General features: G+C 33.1%; 1 protein-coding gene across 12 annotated transcripts in view; it reads left to right on the forward strand.

The window, feature by feature from the left end:
* LOC145268612 (uncharacterized) overlaps positions 1 to 18,790 on the forward strand; it is a 746,770-nt gene that overhangs the window by 628,590 nt on the left and 99,390 nt on the right. For all 12 annotated transcript variants that reach the window (XM_080124076.1, XM_080124069.1, XM_080124074.1 and 9 more), the window contains 4 exons: positions 4,200 to 4,369; positions 6,703 to 6,845; positions 10,679 to 10,992; positions 16,971 to 17,104. In XM_080124076.1, coding sequence (XP_079980202.1) covers positions 4,200 to 4,369; positions 6,703 to 6,845; positions 10,679 to 10,992; positions 16,971 to 17,104 — 761 coding nt within the window. The remainder of the gene's footprint in view (positions 1 to 4,199; positions 4,370 to 6,702; positions 6,846 to 10,678; positions 10,993 to 16,970; positions 17,105 to 18,790) is intronic.

Here is an 18,790-nt window from a genome sequence, read left to right on the forward strand (position 1 = left end):
GACAAATGTTTGTTTGTAACGCTAAAACTTGAGATGAAAGATTCCTCTCCCCTAAGAATAAAACATATGTTCAATATCTGCTTTTGTTTTTTCATTGTTTATACGGTCCCGAGCAACGCCGGGTAGCCCTGCTAGTCTATATATATAAAAGACAAATGTTTGTTTGTAACGCTAAAACTTGAGATGAAAGATTCCTCTCCCCTAAGAATAAAACATATGTTCAATATCTGCTTTTGTTTTTTCATTGTTTATACGGTCCCGAGCAACGCCGGGTAGCCCTGCTAGTCTATATATATAAAAGGCAAAATTTGTGTGATCATTTCGTGTATGTCTTCAAAAGGCTTCTTTCGCACGCACTCCCAGGGTCGTTACTATCGCTTAAAACTGTGTATATAGGTCCTATATCATAATATCTAGGAATTAGGAAAGCGCGTAGCGTATAGATTTATTTACGTCGATTTTTACAAAATTATTGTTATTTTGGCTTCTCGCGTGTTGATTGGGCTTTTTAGTATAAATAAAGTGAAACTAAACTCAAACGGACGTGTTCGCGGCAATGCGCCGGGAACAGACGCTTACGCTGCGTGACTTCTATTTGACCTTCTTAATTAGGTCAAATGGAAGCAGCAAAGTTAACTTTTATCATGCACACCTGTTTTTATAGTTATAGTTAGCTAAAACACGTCTACGCTGTATGTCGCGGTGGCCCAATGGTAACATCACATGGTTTTGTTTTTTTTTTCACACATTAATTTCCAACTCAAGGGTACGGGTTCGATTCTCATACTCACCTACCAAAACATTTTTTTATTATTATTTTATTTTATTATTATTTAACCCCCCCCCCTGGAGTTTTGATTTACCTCAAGACACCCGGGCATCGCCGGGTACCCCCCGCTAGTCTATAACATAAATCTTACCTGATGTTTAAATGTATATATGTATGTATGTCTGCCTAAAACTTTTGACAGAGGCGACGGATTTTCACGAGATAGGTATCATTTTGAAGCTCAACCCTTTGGACAACAAATATCGAAAAATTAGCTAAAAAAATTAATTCCTTCACCCTCAACTGGACACTTTTCTACAAAGAAGGGTCACTTTTTTGCCGATATTTTGGAAAGTCATCCTGTTTTTTTTTTTTTATTAACTAGCCTTAATTTAAACCTTCGCTACTTCCAGTTTGGCGATGGACGCAACTGCAAAAATGTCACTTTTTTTTTTTCACATCCTTTTTTTGTCTTTTACTAGCCTGGGGGGGGGGCAGTCATAAAATACGCTTAAATATGATATTTTAATTTGTCCAGATTTCGTATATCTTATAAAGTCGTGATTTTAAAAGTTAAAAAAAAAAAAATATTTGTGTGCCATTAGCCAGAATTGAAACCAAAAACAAAACTATAGCATTCAAAGCTGGTGACGTTACCACTGTACCAATATGACACACATAAGAACTGATTAAAAATAAACTAAGATGAACGTGCAAAATGTATAACGATTTTTTTTTCAATTTTGACCCCTTAAAAACTATTTTAACCGGCTAAAGACCCTTAAAAACTATTTTAACCGGCTAAAGACCCTTAAAAACTATTTTAACCGGCTAAAGATCCATAAAAATATCCAATCATTTGAGGCCCCCAGCGCCACTCTGCGACTTCTAATTTTGGAAGAGATAGTTTAAAAATATGAAGACAGACAGACAGACATAGTGATTTTTATTAAATAGATTTTCTCTGATTTTGGTGGGGAAGAGAGATGTTAATTAATGTTAATTAGTGGGACCTGTGGAAATTCCACAGGGAACTGATTTATATGTAATATATTGATGTTGGCATTCTGTAAATATTCAGTGTAAATGGAGACGCTCTGATATTATTGTACCTATTTACTATGCCTCCCCACGGGACAGAGTTAGACACCAGGGTCGTTTTTTAACGTGGAGAAAAGGTACAAAAATAAAAATTGTCTCAGTCGTGAAGGATTTCTCCTCCACCGAAAGAGAACAAGAAAATGAAGTGCAGCATCTGAAGAACAGATACTACACTTTGAGATATTAAATCTTTTATTCATGTTAAAAAAAATACAGTCAAAATTAACGATGAACAAAAAACTTAGGCACATGGCCAACTTGACCAAAAGGCCAAGAAAACGTAATATTATTGTAGCTTTTTTGTTAAAACTGAAAAAGTATTTATCTAAGCTAGCAGGGACGCCCGGCGTAGCTTGGTCGTAAAGTACATTTAAATATAATATTTTAATTCTTGCTGATTTGAATATATTATTATTGAGTTAATGTTCTATCGATTTTTATATGTTATAAAATTGTGATTTCAAAAATGAATAAGTATTTCCATATGACTTGGGTGCATCAGCTTGAACCGAAACCAAAACTTATGAAAAAAAAATATCTATATATAAAAGTGACCATGTCTGTGTGTGTATCTGTGGTCCTGTGTACATTTGTGCCTGTGTGCATTTTCCTATGCAATAACTCTCTCAATTTTAAGTCTACAGACTCGAAATTTGATATACAGGGTGATGAGATTTGGGAAAATCTTTGTAATCCGTTTTCGGCCAGAAATTTGGCTTTTTAAGGGGTAAAAGTTCAACGATTTGACCTTTGAGAACTCTACCAAACTCCTCCGCCAATTTTGAGTCTAAACACTTGAAATTTTAGATATAGGTTCCTTGGACATGGATCTAACTTAATAACTTAATTTGAGCCCCAAACGATATATGTTAAAGCGTCATAATAGGGGTCAAAGTTAAAAAAAAAAATTGACCGCTTTTTTTTTTTTTTTTTTTTTGCTCAACATACACCTCCCAACACCGGTTGAAATGCTAGTATATATATATATATATATATATATCTTGAGTTCCTTCGGCTATAATCGAAACCAAAACTTATAAAGAAATGCTTGGTAAAATTATTTATTACAAGAAATGGAAGTCCATAACAATTAAACGACAGTCACTCGGACGTAAGCGTGACACACAAAATAATAACACACATACTATCCTATTAATATATAGATTCTCAACTCTGATCCCTGACCCCTAAGTGTCAAGTAAACTTTTGGTTCTGTCTTGTATTTTTTAAACTGAAATTTTTTTTTTCTCAAAAATTGAGTCACACATTTTTAAGAAAACATTTTTTATAACTTTAAATGAAAAAATTGGAAAACCTGAAAATGTTATGAATTGATAAAATCGTTTTCTTTTTTTTTTTTTTTTTTTTTTAGTTAAAGTCCGAATTAAGCTTTATCAAGGAAAGGATAGTCCGATGTAGTTTTCTTTTTCTTTTTTCTTCATAATGTTTTTATTAAGAAGTCGAGGCCTCCTGAACAGAAAAAAAAAACGTCTTGTACCTATTTACAATGCCTCTCCACGGGACAGAGTTAGACACCAGGGTCGTTTTTTAACGTGGAGAAAAGGTACAAAAAATAGAGATATTAAATTATTTATTCAAGCTAAAATTACAAAGTAAGTTCCAACTGAACAAAAAACTGGATTATTTAAGGGGACGGTTCATCAAGACTTTGTTTACATTGGACTTGAAGACAGCCAAATTGTAGTCAGCTGGAATATGATATTTTAATTCATGCAGATTTTGTATTTATAAACTCACCCCTTTGCAGAGAGGAGGTAAAGCCTGGTATGATAGACCAACTCAAAAGGGGGGGGAGTCATCCTTGTCACTCCAGAACTAAACAAAAGTTCCTCTTAGCTAGTATCTTCTTCCACCATAATACCGCATTCACCCTTTCGTACTGGGGGGACATCCTACTTAGCACCCAATTGTTTAAAACATTTTTTTCTATTTACACAAGGTCGTTTTTAATGTGGGAGAAAACCAGCTCCCCCCCCAAAAGGAGGCACTCTGGCTGTATACAAAAATAAAATTGTCTTATAGTACCTATTTACAATGCCTATCCACGGGACAGAGTTAGACACCAGGGTCGTTTTTTAACGTTGAGAAAAGAAACAAAAATAAAAAAAATTGTCTCGGTCGTGAAGAAGGACTGATCCTCCACCGAAAGGGAACAAGAAATGGAAGTGCAGCATCTGAAGAACAGATACTACACTTTGATCTTGACCAAAAAAAAAAACCGTCTTGTATCGGTGCTGTTTCAAATCCGTGTGTGTAATCACTTGGTTTAAACGTGGATTTTTTTTTTTTTCTTTCTTTTCTTCAATAGGAGTGAAGACATGGGTGGTTTTATTCAGGAATTTGATATCAACACTCTTGCGGTGACCGTATGGCATATTTTGGAGTTTGACCATTATAAAATTGACCCGCTGAGTAATGGTCAGTTTCACGAAGGCGATACCTACGTTGTTCGGTGGGAATACAGAATTGTTGCGAAAGGTAAAGGATGTTTTCTTCACTTGTTGCAATATTGTTCTACCTCTGGCCAGGTCTTTATTTATCCCTCTTTCTTTAAAGACTAGTTTTATCATTTTCTCCAATGTTTTTCTGCACCGTATGAACTGGACCTGCTACTTAAACTGTTCTACATACACGACTACTTCTTGTGCTGTATATATATATATATATATATATATATATATATATATAAGCTGAATGTGTGTGTGTCTGGTCACGAATAGGCTCCTATATGGTTGACTATTTTACAAAACTGATTACATATAATGATAGAAGATGTATCGAGACACAGGAATAGGTATGTTTGATCTGGCAGAACAGTGGTTCATTAAAATTGTGTGTGTGGGGGGTCTGCGTTCGTGCCTGGTCCACAATGTATGGAAATAAAAAAATTAAAAATTAAAAAAAAAAAAACGTTTACAAGTGTTTTTAATATAGATGTAATAAGAATAGTTTGATAAGTATGTTTTAACTTAAATAGGGATGGTATAATAAATTTGTTGGGTCTGCGTTCGCGCCTGGCCTCCATAGAATGGAAATAGGCACAAAGTTTAATAAAGACTTTTCATATCTATCTGCGTAAGTATACTTTGATAATTATGTTTCAGTTTGAAGAAATATGGTATAATAAAATTATGGGGTGTTCGTTCGCACATGACCTCCATAGAATGGAAATATGTCACAAAGTTTAACAAGGTTTTTTAATATAGATCCACAGAATATTGTGATAAGTGTTTCAGTGTGAACAGGTATGGTATAATAAATTATGTGGTTTATCTATTTTATTTTTACTTTCATCATATTTTGCTTTAGTTTTGATACCCCCGAATTCGAAGCTATCTCTTTACAACCCTTCCTTTTCATAACTTATCATACTTTCATAAATCAGAGTCCATTTTCTGTATGCTGTTTTTGAACCGAGTCAACAACGACGGGTACTTTTGCTAGTATATATATATATATGCGCGCGCACGCATACACATATAAACGAATTTATATAAAGTGGTGATGCTGCTGCTAATTTCTGTGTTACTTATTTAAGATGGCCAACATATCTATATGATTTTACAAATCGATAAAAAAAAACTTGTTTGATTCAAGAAACCGGATGTATATGTTCAAACGTTTCAATAAATGTGATATTGAAATAAACAAATCTTTCTCTTTCTCTGCATACATACATATATATATATATATGATGAAAATAATGTAAATAGTATTCCGACAAAATAGAAAAAATAAAAAGGAACAAACCGTATTATGTGTTCATCAACGTTCCGTCTTTATTTCGAGACTTCTTCTATGCGTTCATAGTTTTAAAATTAAATTAACGACTATATGACGTCACTAAAATTTCCTTCTCTTTAACAGCGCCAGCCCCATTCCCCCTCCTTTTTGAATTTCCAACATCAATTTTCCGTTTCTCTGAAATAGAACTGCGTCACACTGTGCACATGAAACATTTTCAAATATTTTGTACTGGTATATTTTTTGGTTTCTTAATCTCATTCATCCAGAGGAAGTCTCGAAATAAAGACGAAACGTTGATGAACACATAATACGGTTTGTTCCTTTTTATTTTTTTATATATATATATATATATATATATATATATACATTGGTGCCAAAAAGAAAGTCCGCATTTGTCAATTTGTCATTATATATATACGCACTTACTCACTCTCTCACACACACACACACACACACACACACACACATATATAAACAAATTTATATAAAGTGGTGATGCTGCTGCTAATTTTTGAGTTATTTATTCAAGATTGCCGACATATCTGATTAAATATGTCAGCCATCTTGAAAAAGTTTAACACACAAAAAAAAAAAAAAAAAAAAGTTTAACACACAAAAAAAAAGACCTGCTGTAATTGTTCAATCTGTGGAATAAAGTAATTCTTCAACATATCTAAATGCCTTAAGAACGCTATCATAAAAAAAACTATGGTCCTATGATTCGATTCCCCCCCCCCCCGCAAGCACACCACACATTTACTCTAGTAGTCCCTTTCATTTTCAAGAGTTTCATTTGAGTTTTCAGTTCCTCAATTTAGGTAATTATGCCTGTTGCACTTGCCATTAATGTGAAATGTAACTTCATCAGAGAACAGTAAACTACTCACAAATGCATCTTCATTGGCAAGTTTTTCATTGAACTGCTGACAAAAAATTAGCCGTGCATAATAATTCCTTTTCTAACAACTTTTGATGTAATTGAATTTTATAAGTTTTGTCTACAGAGTCTTCTGCACATTACACTTTGAGAGTCTGAGTTTCTTTTTTTTTTTTTTCTTTTACAGGAGGAAAAATTAGTGGCAAACGAGCTCCTGTGGGGCGAGAACGATGTGCTTACTTCTTCTGGCAGGGCCAGACATCGACCATCACAGAAAAGGGTGCTTCTGCTTTGATGACAGTAGAATTAGATGAAGAACGAGGACCCCAGGTTGGTAGCTAAATTATGTCTATATTTTTAGATAAACATTTATATATATTATTCGTGTTGGGATGATTAATCGGAATCGGGAGTCAGAAAAATCGCGACATTTAGTGTTATCGGAATCAGGAAATGTTGAGCTTATTTTCCGATGCCAAAAACGATTCCTTTAATAATGTTTTTATTTGATTTTGTTTAAAACTGAATCTCCAACTGCTTGTAATAATAATGGCATAATAAATAAAAATTTATAGATCACACCCCCCCTCACCCATGTGTTTTTTTACGTTTGAGAAAATATATGCACAGTTAACATGTTGAGAAAAAATAGCAACTTTCTAGTTTAATATTTGGAGATTTATAAAGAATCGGAATCTGTAATTGTATCGGAATCAAGTATTTAGCATGGAATCGATACTTGTATCGGAATTAGGAAAAATATCGGAATCGTCCTAGCATGAATATATATATATTAGTGTTGGGACGATACATTTTTTTTTTTTTTTTTTTACATGGTAGTCACCACTTATCAAGGTTCGGAAGCCACTCGGGGATAAGGGTTATTGCGTGTACAGTAATCAATGGGATAATATCGTAGTAATCGTTAGTAATGGATATTTGATAAAGCAGAGTTCTATGGACAAACTTATCTTTAGTTGACCTTTGACAACTAAATATTTTCGTTTACTAGCCAGATAGAAACGTTACTAGCCAAACGCACATGATTTTTGGAATATGACATCTTCGTTCTGTGACGAATATGTACATCATAAAGATTTTTTCTGTATATTTTTAAATAAGCGTAATTCTAAATATACAACAAATTTTATGTTGATATTTGAAGGCATAAGCATTCTAATTTCTTCAAAAAAGAGTATATTGTTCTATTAAACTTTTATTGTTTAAATAATTTAACTTTGTTCATTTTATTAAAAAAAAAAAAAGGAAAGGTACTTGTACAGTTTAGTCAAGACATTAAAAAATGAAAATATCGAAAAAAAGGTTATATTTCACGTATCCGTTATGAAACGAAGTTCTCCGAAAAAAAATTTCACTTTATTTCATCGAGTAGTTTTTTTTTTTTTTTTTTTTTTTTTACAGCGAAAAAAACAATTTGTTATGATACCGAGCAAAAGGTTCGATTTTTAGGAAGAAAAGCTAGTAATAAAGATGGGGAGGGAGTGTCGGCGCTTTACATTGAGTTATCTCCCCGTGGCATGTTGTTCAGCTTCAGCAAATTTCACAATGGCTGACTTCGACGTGCTCTTATAAGAACGTGTTTTTCCGCTGTAAAAAAAAAAAACTACTTGATCAAATTAAATTAAATTTTTTTTCGAAGATCTTCAGTCCAAAACGGATACGTACAATATAACCTTTTTTTTTCGATATTTTCATTTTTTAATGTGTTGATTAAACTGTACAAGTGCCAAAAAAAAAAAAAGTTGAAAAGATATTTTTTCACTCCGTGGTGTGAACTTTGGAAGATTGTCAGTGAAAAAAATGCAATCACTAAAAGATGAACTTTTAATTATTTCTAGTCGCCACTTTGAAAAATCACTCGTAAATGCGACTGTTTCACTCGCAATGTAGAGCCCTGTAAAGTGTCTTACTTAAGGGGGCGGTTTATCAGGAACTTGTTTATATTGGACTTGAAGACATCCAAGTTGTAGTCAGGTGGGAAACAGGCGAATGGTAAAGAGTTCCACAGGCGTGCACTTGACACATAAAGTATATTTGTGTGTAATTTCAAAAATATCGGCCCAGTCGTTCTGGAATCCATAGGAAATGAACGGACATGTCCCCCCTCCACACACACACACACACACACACACACAAAGTGCCTTTTATATATAGAAATAGGGTTTTTTAAATTATTATACCACTTGAATAAGAACTTATAAATCATCTTTAAATTATCTCTTTTTTTTTTTAATTTGGAAGTTATCACTTATCAAGGTCCGAAGGCCACTCGAGGATAAGGATTAATGAATATAATCTTATGAGGTATGGTGACATAATTATCTCCCTTGAATAAGAACTCTCTATTGTAGATAGATGACTATAAATGTTAAGTTCATCAGTTAATGATCGCGTTTTCGACTTTTTATTGCAATGATGTGTAACAAAACGTTAAACCAATTCTTGTCAGATCACCAAAGCTAAGCAATGTTGAAACTGGTCAGTATTAAAATGGGTGACCATTTAGGAATACCAGGTGCTGTATGTAGGAAAACGATGTCACCTCTCAGTAGAATTGCAGAAACTAATCATAGCCATCTCCCCTGATCAGGATATGTAGTAGACGGCAATTATGACCTCTCACGTTGGATGGTCACCACTTATGGAGATATGCATTTTGTGTGTTCTAAAAATAAATAAATAAATAAACAATAAAGACCAAGTTTACCGAGTAAATTTAAAGAAGAACATTATAAGGAAGGACATTAAATCAGGTGTTTTATTTAACTTGAAATAAGTAAGAACAAGAAGAGAGTGTTTTGTGTACATGTATGTGTGTATGTTTATACGAACGAGCATGCGTGAAGTTGAAAGTGTTCGTTGTGCATAGAAGTTCATTGTGTATTCATGTACGAATGGATATGAGAGTTTGTTATGCATTGTATATTCGTGATATCGTCTTACCTTGAAACGATAACGCCCTGTCGTGTGGGAAAAGTGTGTCTTCACATCCACGATTCGAATGAAAGATAGAAATAATTATCTCCCTTGAATAAGAACTCTCTGTTGTAGATAGATGACTATAAATAGTTGTTAATATTTGATGTACATCAGTTAATAATTGTGTTTTCAACTTTTTATTGCAATGACGTGTAACAAAACGTTAAACCAGCTCTCGTCAGATCACCAAAGTAGAGCAATGTTGAGTTTGGATAGTACCAGATGGGTGACCATTTAGGGATTCTAGGCATTGTATATAGCAGGACGATGACACCTCTCAGTGAGAACTGCAAAACCAGGATATGCAGTAGACAGCAAGTATGACCTAACGTCGGATGGTCACCACTTGTGGAGATATGCATTTTGCGTGTTTCAAAAAAGAAAAAAAATCAACAATAAAAACCAAGTTTACGAGTAAATTTGAAGAAGAACATTACAAGGAAGGACACTAAAGCAAAGTTGTAATATATAAAAATGTATACGAACGAGCATGCGTAAGGTTGAAAGTGCACGTTGCACGTATAAGTTCATTGTGCATTCGTAATATCATCTTACCCTGAAACGATAACGCCCTGTCGTGTGGAAAAGGCATGTTTTCACATCCACGATTCGAATGAATGGGAGAGAGAAAGAGATAGGTATATAATGGAAGTGGGTAAAGAAAACGAAACAGGAAATAGAAAACTCCACTTCTTGGACAAATCGGAAATCATGACAAGGGCAGATAACCGGTGCGTACTTGAGATACGTTTGTGTGCATTTGTGTACGACATATCTAATAGCATATCAGTTCAAAAAGCATCTGCCCATAGATATATACGCAACTTATTTAACTATTTAAAGATTTATAAAGAATCGTAATCGGAGGGAAAATATCAGCATATGTATTAGTGTTGGGACGACACATGAAGTAAATTTGTGTGTAATTTAAAACATATCAGCCGAGCCGTTTCGAAATCCATAGGGAACGAATACACACCTATACCAGGATATGCAAACACCTAACATCGCCATCTCCCCTGACCTGGATATGTAACTGGGGACGGCTTGTGTATTTAATATTCCCTCGACTCTTCGTCCTTCACAGGAAAGCGGTTCAACCTGTCTAGAATGCAACAAATGCTGTTTCTAAAATTCTTTTTATCTATTTTCTTTCTTTCTAGGTGCGAGTACTTCAAGGCAAAGAGCCACCTTGTTTCCTGAATCTCTTTCAAGGCCGAATGGTCGTCCATATCGGAAAACGAGAGGAGGAGGAGACCAACACGCAGGGACCCTGGCGGTTCTACAGCGTCCGGCATGAGAAAAGCAACGAAACGTGCCTTATCGAAATCCAAGCACGAATAACAAGTCTCCGGAGTCGATCTTCGTTTATTTTATTTAACGTACAAACTGGGAAGGTGTTTATTTGGCACGGTGCCAAATCACCGCAGAACACCAGAATATTGGCAGTTACGGCAGTCAATTCCATACAAGAAAGGTAAAACAAGATCTTTTCTTTACATATTTAGGCACAAATAGAGCAGGAAAAATCATATATAATGGTTGTAGCTAGTCGAGTATTTTTTTTTGTGAAAGTTTGGCAAGGGGGGACCAGAGATTGGAGTTCAGTCGAGCATTTGCCATGGAAACAGTGATACAGACCCTCGACGTCTCTTCTGTGGGAAAGAAGTTGCAGGGAAGACAAAAGGACATCACATACTAAGTTTCGAAGCAGGAGAGGGCGTGCCAAGCAACTCCTGTCCAGTTGTGGCAGCAGTACTCAATTTTAGGACACACCTGGCTCTTATACAATCGAAGGTTGAATTCCGATGACGAAACGAAAAGAATCAGGGTGCTTGTTAAGATGCGGTCGACAGATTGATTTTTCTTTTTTTAATGTTTTTTTTTTGGGGGGGGGATATTTACAAATATCTACAAATCTTACGTGAAATTATTATAGAAAAATGATCCCCCACTTTTTTTAAATTTTGTAAAATATTTAGCAGTCCTTCTGCTCAGCTAATGTCGGCGCGTTGCGTTACTTACGTTAAAACAGTTAATTAAACTGCATAAGCACCTGTTAAAAAACTATACAAGTTCTATAATTGAATATCCCCCTCCAAAAAAAGAATGAAAAACAAACCGGCAGTCCCTACCCCCTCTAAAAAAAAAAGGTGACCATAAAATGAGTGAATTTCTTCATATCTTGGAAACTACTTGTTTCTTGAAATTTTAAACGTTAGTGGAAATTTTAAAGGATTATCCGTGGATGGAAAGAAAGTCCCCCGAAAAAAAATTGTGGCCGCAAAGTGGATGCTCATTTTACGTTAAATTAATATAGAAAAGTGATTCCCCCACTTTTTTAAAACTAACATTTCTTCATATCTCGGAAACTACTCGTTTGCCGTAATTTTAAATGTAATTTTCATTTTCAGCACTTCCGAAAACCTATAAAAGTGGTAATTTTAAAGGAATTTTCGAGGGTGGAGGGATTTTTTATATTTACCATATATATATATATATATATATATATATATATATATATATATAAAAAATAAGAATTACAGTTAAGTTTATCAAAATGATCCAAGATGGCAAAACTAAAGTAAATTATAAATATTAAAGAATTATTATTTATAAAATAATCTCAACCAGATGTAAAAGCTTGATAAAACCAAATAGTTTCCTTTTTAAAATTAAATGTTTTTAACTCTTTTTCAAAGTGTTTTTTAACATGTTTCATTAACTACTTGTTCTTATATATATATATATATATATATATATATATATATATATATATATATATATAACTTCTGACGAGGACGCATCACAGAACGTCTGAAACACGCGTAAAAACGATTTCAATGACTTATGACTTAAAAACATTATTACAATGATCCAAACATAATTCTCAATGAAAAACCAAGACACGGAATAATAAAATAATGTTAAAAAATACACATTGTTGGTGACTACTCCCTTATTTAAATATACATCTTTCTTTCGTTGGAATTTCTTAACCCATTTCATATAAATCTATATACATATACACGCTTCCTACCATGAGAGAATTCTTGGCCTCCAAGCCAAGATCAAAGTTTTGTACCTATTTTCCTGTGCCAAAAACGATTCTTTTAGCTGCCTTTCTTTATTTGATTTTGTTTAAAAGCCAAATCTTCCACTACTGCTAGTAGTGATAAAACATTCAATATTTATTGATTTTAAATGTTCAATAAAATATTTATTGATTTTAAATATTCAATAAAATATTTATTGATTTTAAATGTCTAATAAAATATTTATTGATTTTAAATGTTCAATAAAATATTTATTGATTTTAAATGTTCAATAAAATATTTATTGATTTTAAATGTCTAATAAAATATTTATTGCTTTTTTTTTTTTGTGTGTGTTTGAGAACAAATATCTGCACATTTAACGTTTTTTATGATAATCAAGATAAAATAAACATTTCATATTTAAATATTTAGAGTTTTATAAAGAATTGGAATCGGTAATTGTATTGGAATCACCCCATCGCTAATATATATCTATATTCTTATAATTTTTTTTTTTTGTATTGATAATCATAGTAAAATCCAGTGTTGGGATGATTAATCGGAATCTGAGAAAGTCGAAGCTTTTTTGGGGCATCGGAATCAGTACTGGAATCGGAAAAATTTGAGCCTATTTTCCGATGCCAAAATATATATATACGCATACACATATGTACTTATATATATATATATATATATATATATATATAAATATAAAAATTTGAGCCCATTTTCCGATGCCAAAATATATATATACACATATATACTTATATATATATGCACACACACGCACACACATATGTACTTATATATATATATATATATATATATATATATATATATATATATAAGTACATATGTGTGTGTGTGTGTGTGTGTGTATATATATATAAGTATATATGTGTATATATATATATTGGCATCGGAAAATAGGCTCAAATTTTTATATTTATATATATATATATATATATATATATATACATACACATATATAATTATATATACAGTGATGATCATATTTATTGGCACGGTAAAATAAAAGTTAAATTTTGTCTAATAAATTCTAAAAAAGGGATTAAATTAAAGAAAATAACAAAGTATATTATGTATTTTTAACTGGCCTTTCCGATGCAGCAATCGGATTTTAGAAAAAATAAATAACAAAGGAACAACAAACATAATTGCAAAAAACCCTTGTTCAAAATTATTGGCACGATTTATTTAATAATCAATTGTATAGCCTTTGGCCTTGATTACCTTCCTCAGTCGCTTTTCATAGTTTACAACCAAGTTGTTGCACTCTTCAGTAGTAATTTTAGCCCACTCTTCCTGACAATAATCCTCCAATTGAATAAGATTCTTAGGCTTCCTTTGCATTACCCTCAATTTTAATGTTCTCCATAAATTTTCAATTGGATTAAGGTCTGGGCTTTGTGATGGCCACTCCAAAACATTAATATGATTGTCCTCAAGCCATTTCTTAGTCAGTTTAGCCGAATGCTTTGGGTCATTATCTTGCATGAACCACCAACGACGACCAAGTGAGAGCTCTTTAGCAGAGTCTTTCAGGTTTTCATCCAATATTTTAACATAATCTTCCTTTTTTATGCTACCTGTGACCTTAACAAGTCGCCCTGGTCCAGAGGCAGCAAAGGATCCCCAAAACATCAAACTGCCTCCACCGTGCTTCACTGTGGGTATGGTGTTTTTAGGCAGGAAAGCTTCGCCAGATTTTCTGTAAATATAAGACACTTTATTATGGCCAAATAACTCTATTTTCGTTTCGTCAGTCCATAGAACACGTTTCCAGAATGCAACATCTTTATCAATATGACGTTTTGCAAAGGCTAGCCTTGCTTTCAGGTGCATAGGCTTCAATAAGGGAGTCTTTCTCGGACGACATGCTTTTAAACCAGCTCTCTTCAAAACATACATTCACTCCAGAGATACATTCACTCCAGAGGTGCTCTGTTCATCAACAATCTCCCCAACAGAGATCCTTGGGTTTTGTTTTACTTGTCGAACAATTTTCCGTTCATCTCTTGGGGAAAGAATCCTTTTTCTCCCTCTACCCTCTAAACTCATAACGTGGCCTTGCGATTTGAACTTGTTTATTATGGCTCTAACAGTGGATTTGGGAAGGTTTAGCTTCTTTGAAATCTTATCATAGCCCTCCCCATTGGTATGGCATGCTACAACAAGCTTCCTGACGTCTTCGCTGTGTTCCTTAGTTTTAACCATGGCGATTGAAAATTATAATTTAGTCACTTATAATAGTTTAAATAAATCGCTATCTAAAAATTATCTGAAAAAAATTATTCACTGAATTAGCGTTAAACAAGCATAATATGGCTATAAAAAAGTTCAGAAAGCACGTAAACCGGAAATTGATTGATATTATACTAATACTAAAAGAAAAACAAAGCCGTGCCAATAATTTTGAACAAGGGTTTTTTGCAATTATGTTTGTTGTTCCTTTGTTATTTATTTTTTCTAAAATCCGATTGCTGCATCGGAAAGGCCAGTTAAAAATACATAATATACTTTGTTATTTTCTTTAATTTAATCCCTTTTTTAGAATTTATTAGACAAAATTTAACTTTTATTTTACCGTGCCAATAAATATGATCATCACTGTATATATAAAGCTGAATGTCTGTGTGTGTGTCTGGTCACGAATATAATAATAATATAATGATAGAAGATGTACTGAGACATAGGAATGGAAAATAAAATAATAAAAAATAAAAAAATAAAAAAAACGTTTACAAGTGTTTTTGATATAGATGTACATAATAATACTTTGATAAGTATGTTTTCACTTAAATAGGGATGGTATAATAAGATTGTGGGGTCTGCGTTCGCGCCTGGCCTCCATAGAATGAAAATAGGCACAAACTTTAATTAAAACTTTTCATATCTATCTGCATAAGTATACTTTGATAATTATGTTTCAGTTTGAAGAAATATGGTATAATAAAATTATAGGGTGTTCGTTCGCGCCTGACCTCCATAGAATGGAAATATGTCACAAAGTTTAACAAGGTTTTTTAATATAGATTCACAGAATATTGTGATAAGTGTTTCAGTGTGAACAGGTATGGTATAATAATTTATGGGATTTATCTATTTTATTTTTACTTTCATCATATTTTGCTTTGGTTTTGATACCCCCAAATTCGAAACTATTTCTTTACAACCCTTCCTTTGGACACTGATTTATGAAAGTATGATAGGTTATGCCTATCATACTTTCATAAATCAGTGTCCATTTTCTGTAGGCTGTTTTTGAACCCAGTCAATGACGGGTACTTTTGCTAGTATATATATATATATATATATATATATATATATATATATATATATATATATATATATATATACACACACACACATATATACTTATATATATATATATATATATATATATACACACACACACATATATACTTATATATATATATATATATATATATATATATACACACACACACATATATACTTATATATATATATATATATATATATATATATATATACACACACACACATATATACTTATATATATATATACATATATATATATATATATATACACACACACAGATATATACTTATATATATATATATATACACACACACACACATATACTTATATACACACACACACAGATATATACTTATATATATATATATATATACACACACACACACACACACATATACTTATATATACACACACACACATATATACTTATATATATATACACACATATATACTTATATATATATATATACACACACATATATACTTATATATATACACACACACATATATACTTATATATATACACACACGCATATATACTTATATATATATATATACACACACGCATATATACTTATATATATATACACACGCATATATACTTATATATATATATATATATATACACACACACACACATATATACTTATATATATATATACACACACACACATATGTATATATACTTATACACGCACACACATATATGTATATATACTTATACACACACACACAAAATATATATATATATACACACACACACACATATATGTATATATACTTATACACACACACACACACACACAAAATATATATATATATATATGCGCACACACACATACATATATATATATATATATATATATATATATATATAATGTTTGGTTGAATTTCACTGATCAAAGCAAAGAAATCGGTCTACAATCATCAATTTTTGTTTATTCTATTTCCAACCCTCTAAATGGCTATCTGGAAAACTATCACAAGTGGTTCTTGCTCACCCATCCCCCCAAAAAAACAGAACTTTTCTTTTTAATGCTTCTATTCTAACCCGACATCCTCCTAACCCTCTTCTTTGATTCATTTTTGCAGACATCCTCTTGAAATGGGTTTGCCAGAAAATATTGATGTAAACATCACAGAAATGGACGAAGGATCTGAAAAAACAGAATTTTGGATGGCCTTGCGGAGCAGGGATCGCAGCCAATATATGTCTCTTCTTAACGGTAACGTTTGCATCTTCAATTCTTTAGCATAAAAATTTTATAAAATTTACATAAAAAATGCTTTAGCCTGATGATTTCCTGCGGGGATGAAACATAGATGCTTCTGTGTAGCTTTTTGAGAATGTTCCAAGCATTTTTAGGCACACAAAGAAGATAGGAATTAGATTTCTCCTTTTTTAACAATATTCAAATGAATTGCATCTCCAATTTCATAACTGAACGCCACATGTGGCGTTTGCGGCTCACTGTGCATCTATCTATGCGTCTTTTTTCTTTGTGTGCGCTTTTAATGTCTACATCCGGTTTCAAATAACTGCTAACCACTTACCTCCCCTTGCATCACTACGTTGGTACTTCCGGTCGATAAACAATGGTGACAGTTAAGAAGAAAGGGGAAGATCCCGCAGGAATAAACAACAGAAATAGCGGTGGCAGGAAGAGGGCCGGGAAATCTTTAAGAATAAATATTTCCGGCTTTTTTTCTGTTTTTGATTTTAAAGTTTTTTTTTTTTCTTGCATTTTTAACAATATTCAAATGAAAATGGTCGTGAACTGTACTTTTTGAAACTTCCGAGATGGAATACTGTTGCCATATCTGGGCAGGAGCTGCTAAAAACAGCCTATCCTGCCTTGACAGAGTACAAAATAGACTTCGTGGCTTAGTGGGGGATGCCCTTTTCTCTTCCCTGCAATCTCTCTCCCACAGAAGAGACGTTGCGAGCCTGTCCTTGTTTTATCGTTATTTCCATGGCAGGTGCTCGTCTGAACTCCAATCTCTGGTCCCCCCTCGCCAATCTTTCACGAAAAACACCCGTCTAGCTGAATCCACTGTGAAAAATTTCCCCCACTCTATATCTGTGCCTAAATCAAAACGCAGATTCCATGAAAAAAGCTTCTTTCTTAGAACTGCACGCCTGTGGAACTCTGTTCTGTCTGCCTGCTTCCCTCCGGACTACAACTTGGATGTCTTCAAGTCCAATGTTAACAAATTCCTAATGAACCGCCCCCTTAAGTAAACACTTCAGCAAATCTCCTCACTAACTTAATGTACTTGCAATAACCCTTATCCCTGAGTGGCTTCCGGGCCTTGATAAGCGGTGATCACTGTGTAAAAAAAAAAAAAAAAAAAAAAACCCTGCAAATGCTCTCGTTGTGATATTTGGATTTTCTTCGATTTTTGTCTTTGAAACATCGACATCAAATTTTGGTGGTCTTCCACTGCGAGTGTCGTCTTCAAGACTGATGTTTTTAGTTTTGAATTTTGCAAACCATTTTCTGAACACTTGATTCTCCTATAGTATTGACTCCATACACTTCACAAATCTCTTTGAAAGTTTTTAACATCAGTTTCTCCTTTTTTTGAAGAAAAAAAAAAGTCGTAACTACCGGAACATGAAATTTGTTGCTTTTTTTTCTCTTTCCCTTTGCAAAACTCAATCATGTCCTGCAAAGTTAAAAACAAAAACAATTTCCCCTCCCCCATTTGGCCCAGTCTGTTTTTAGGGAAACAAAGCGGCTAGAAAGAAGATTTTTTTTCTTTCTTAGGTTTTTGGCCTTCGGGCCGGATTAAAGTGTAGTATCTGTTCCGGCAGATGCTGCACTTAGGATGGTTTGTACCAGTCAATGGAGGGGAAACCCTCTATACTGGGACAATTATTATTTTTGGTAACCAGAGTGCCCCCTTTT

This window comes from Euprymna scolopes, chromosome 44 (genome assembly GCF_053919585.1).
Source record: "Euprymna scolopes isolate OS-2025 chromosome 44, ASM5391958v1, whole genome shotgun sequence".
Lineage (NCBI taxonomy): Eukaryota > Metazoa > Mollusca > Cephalopoda > Sepiida > Sepiolidae > Euprymna > Euprymna scolopes.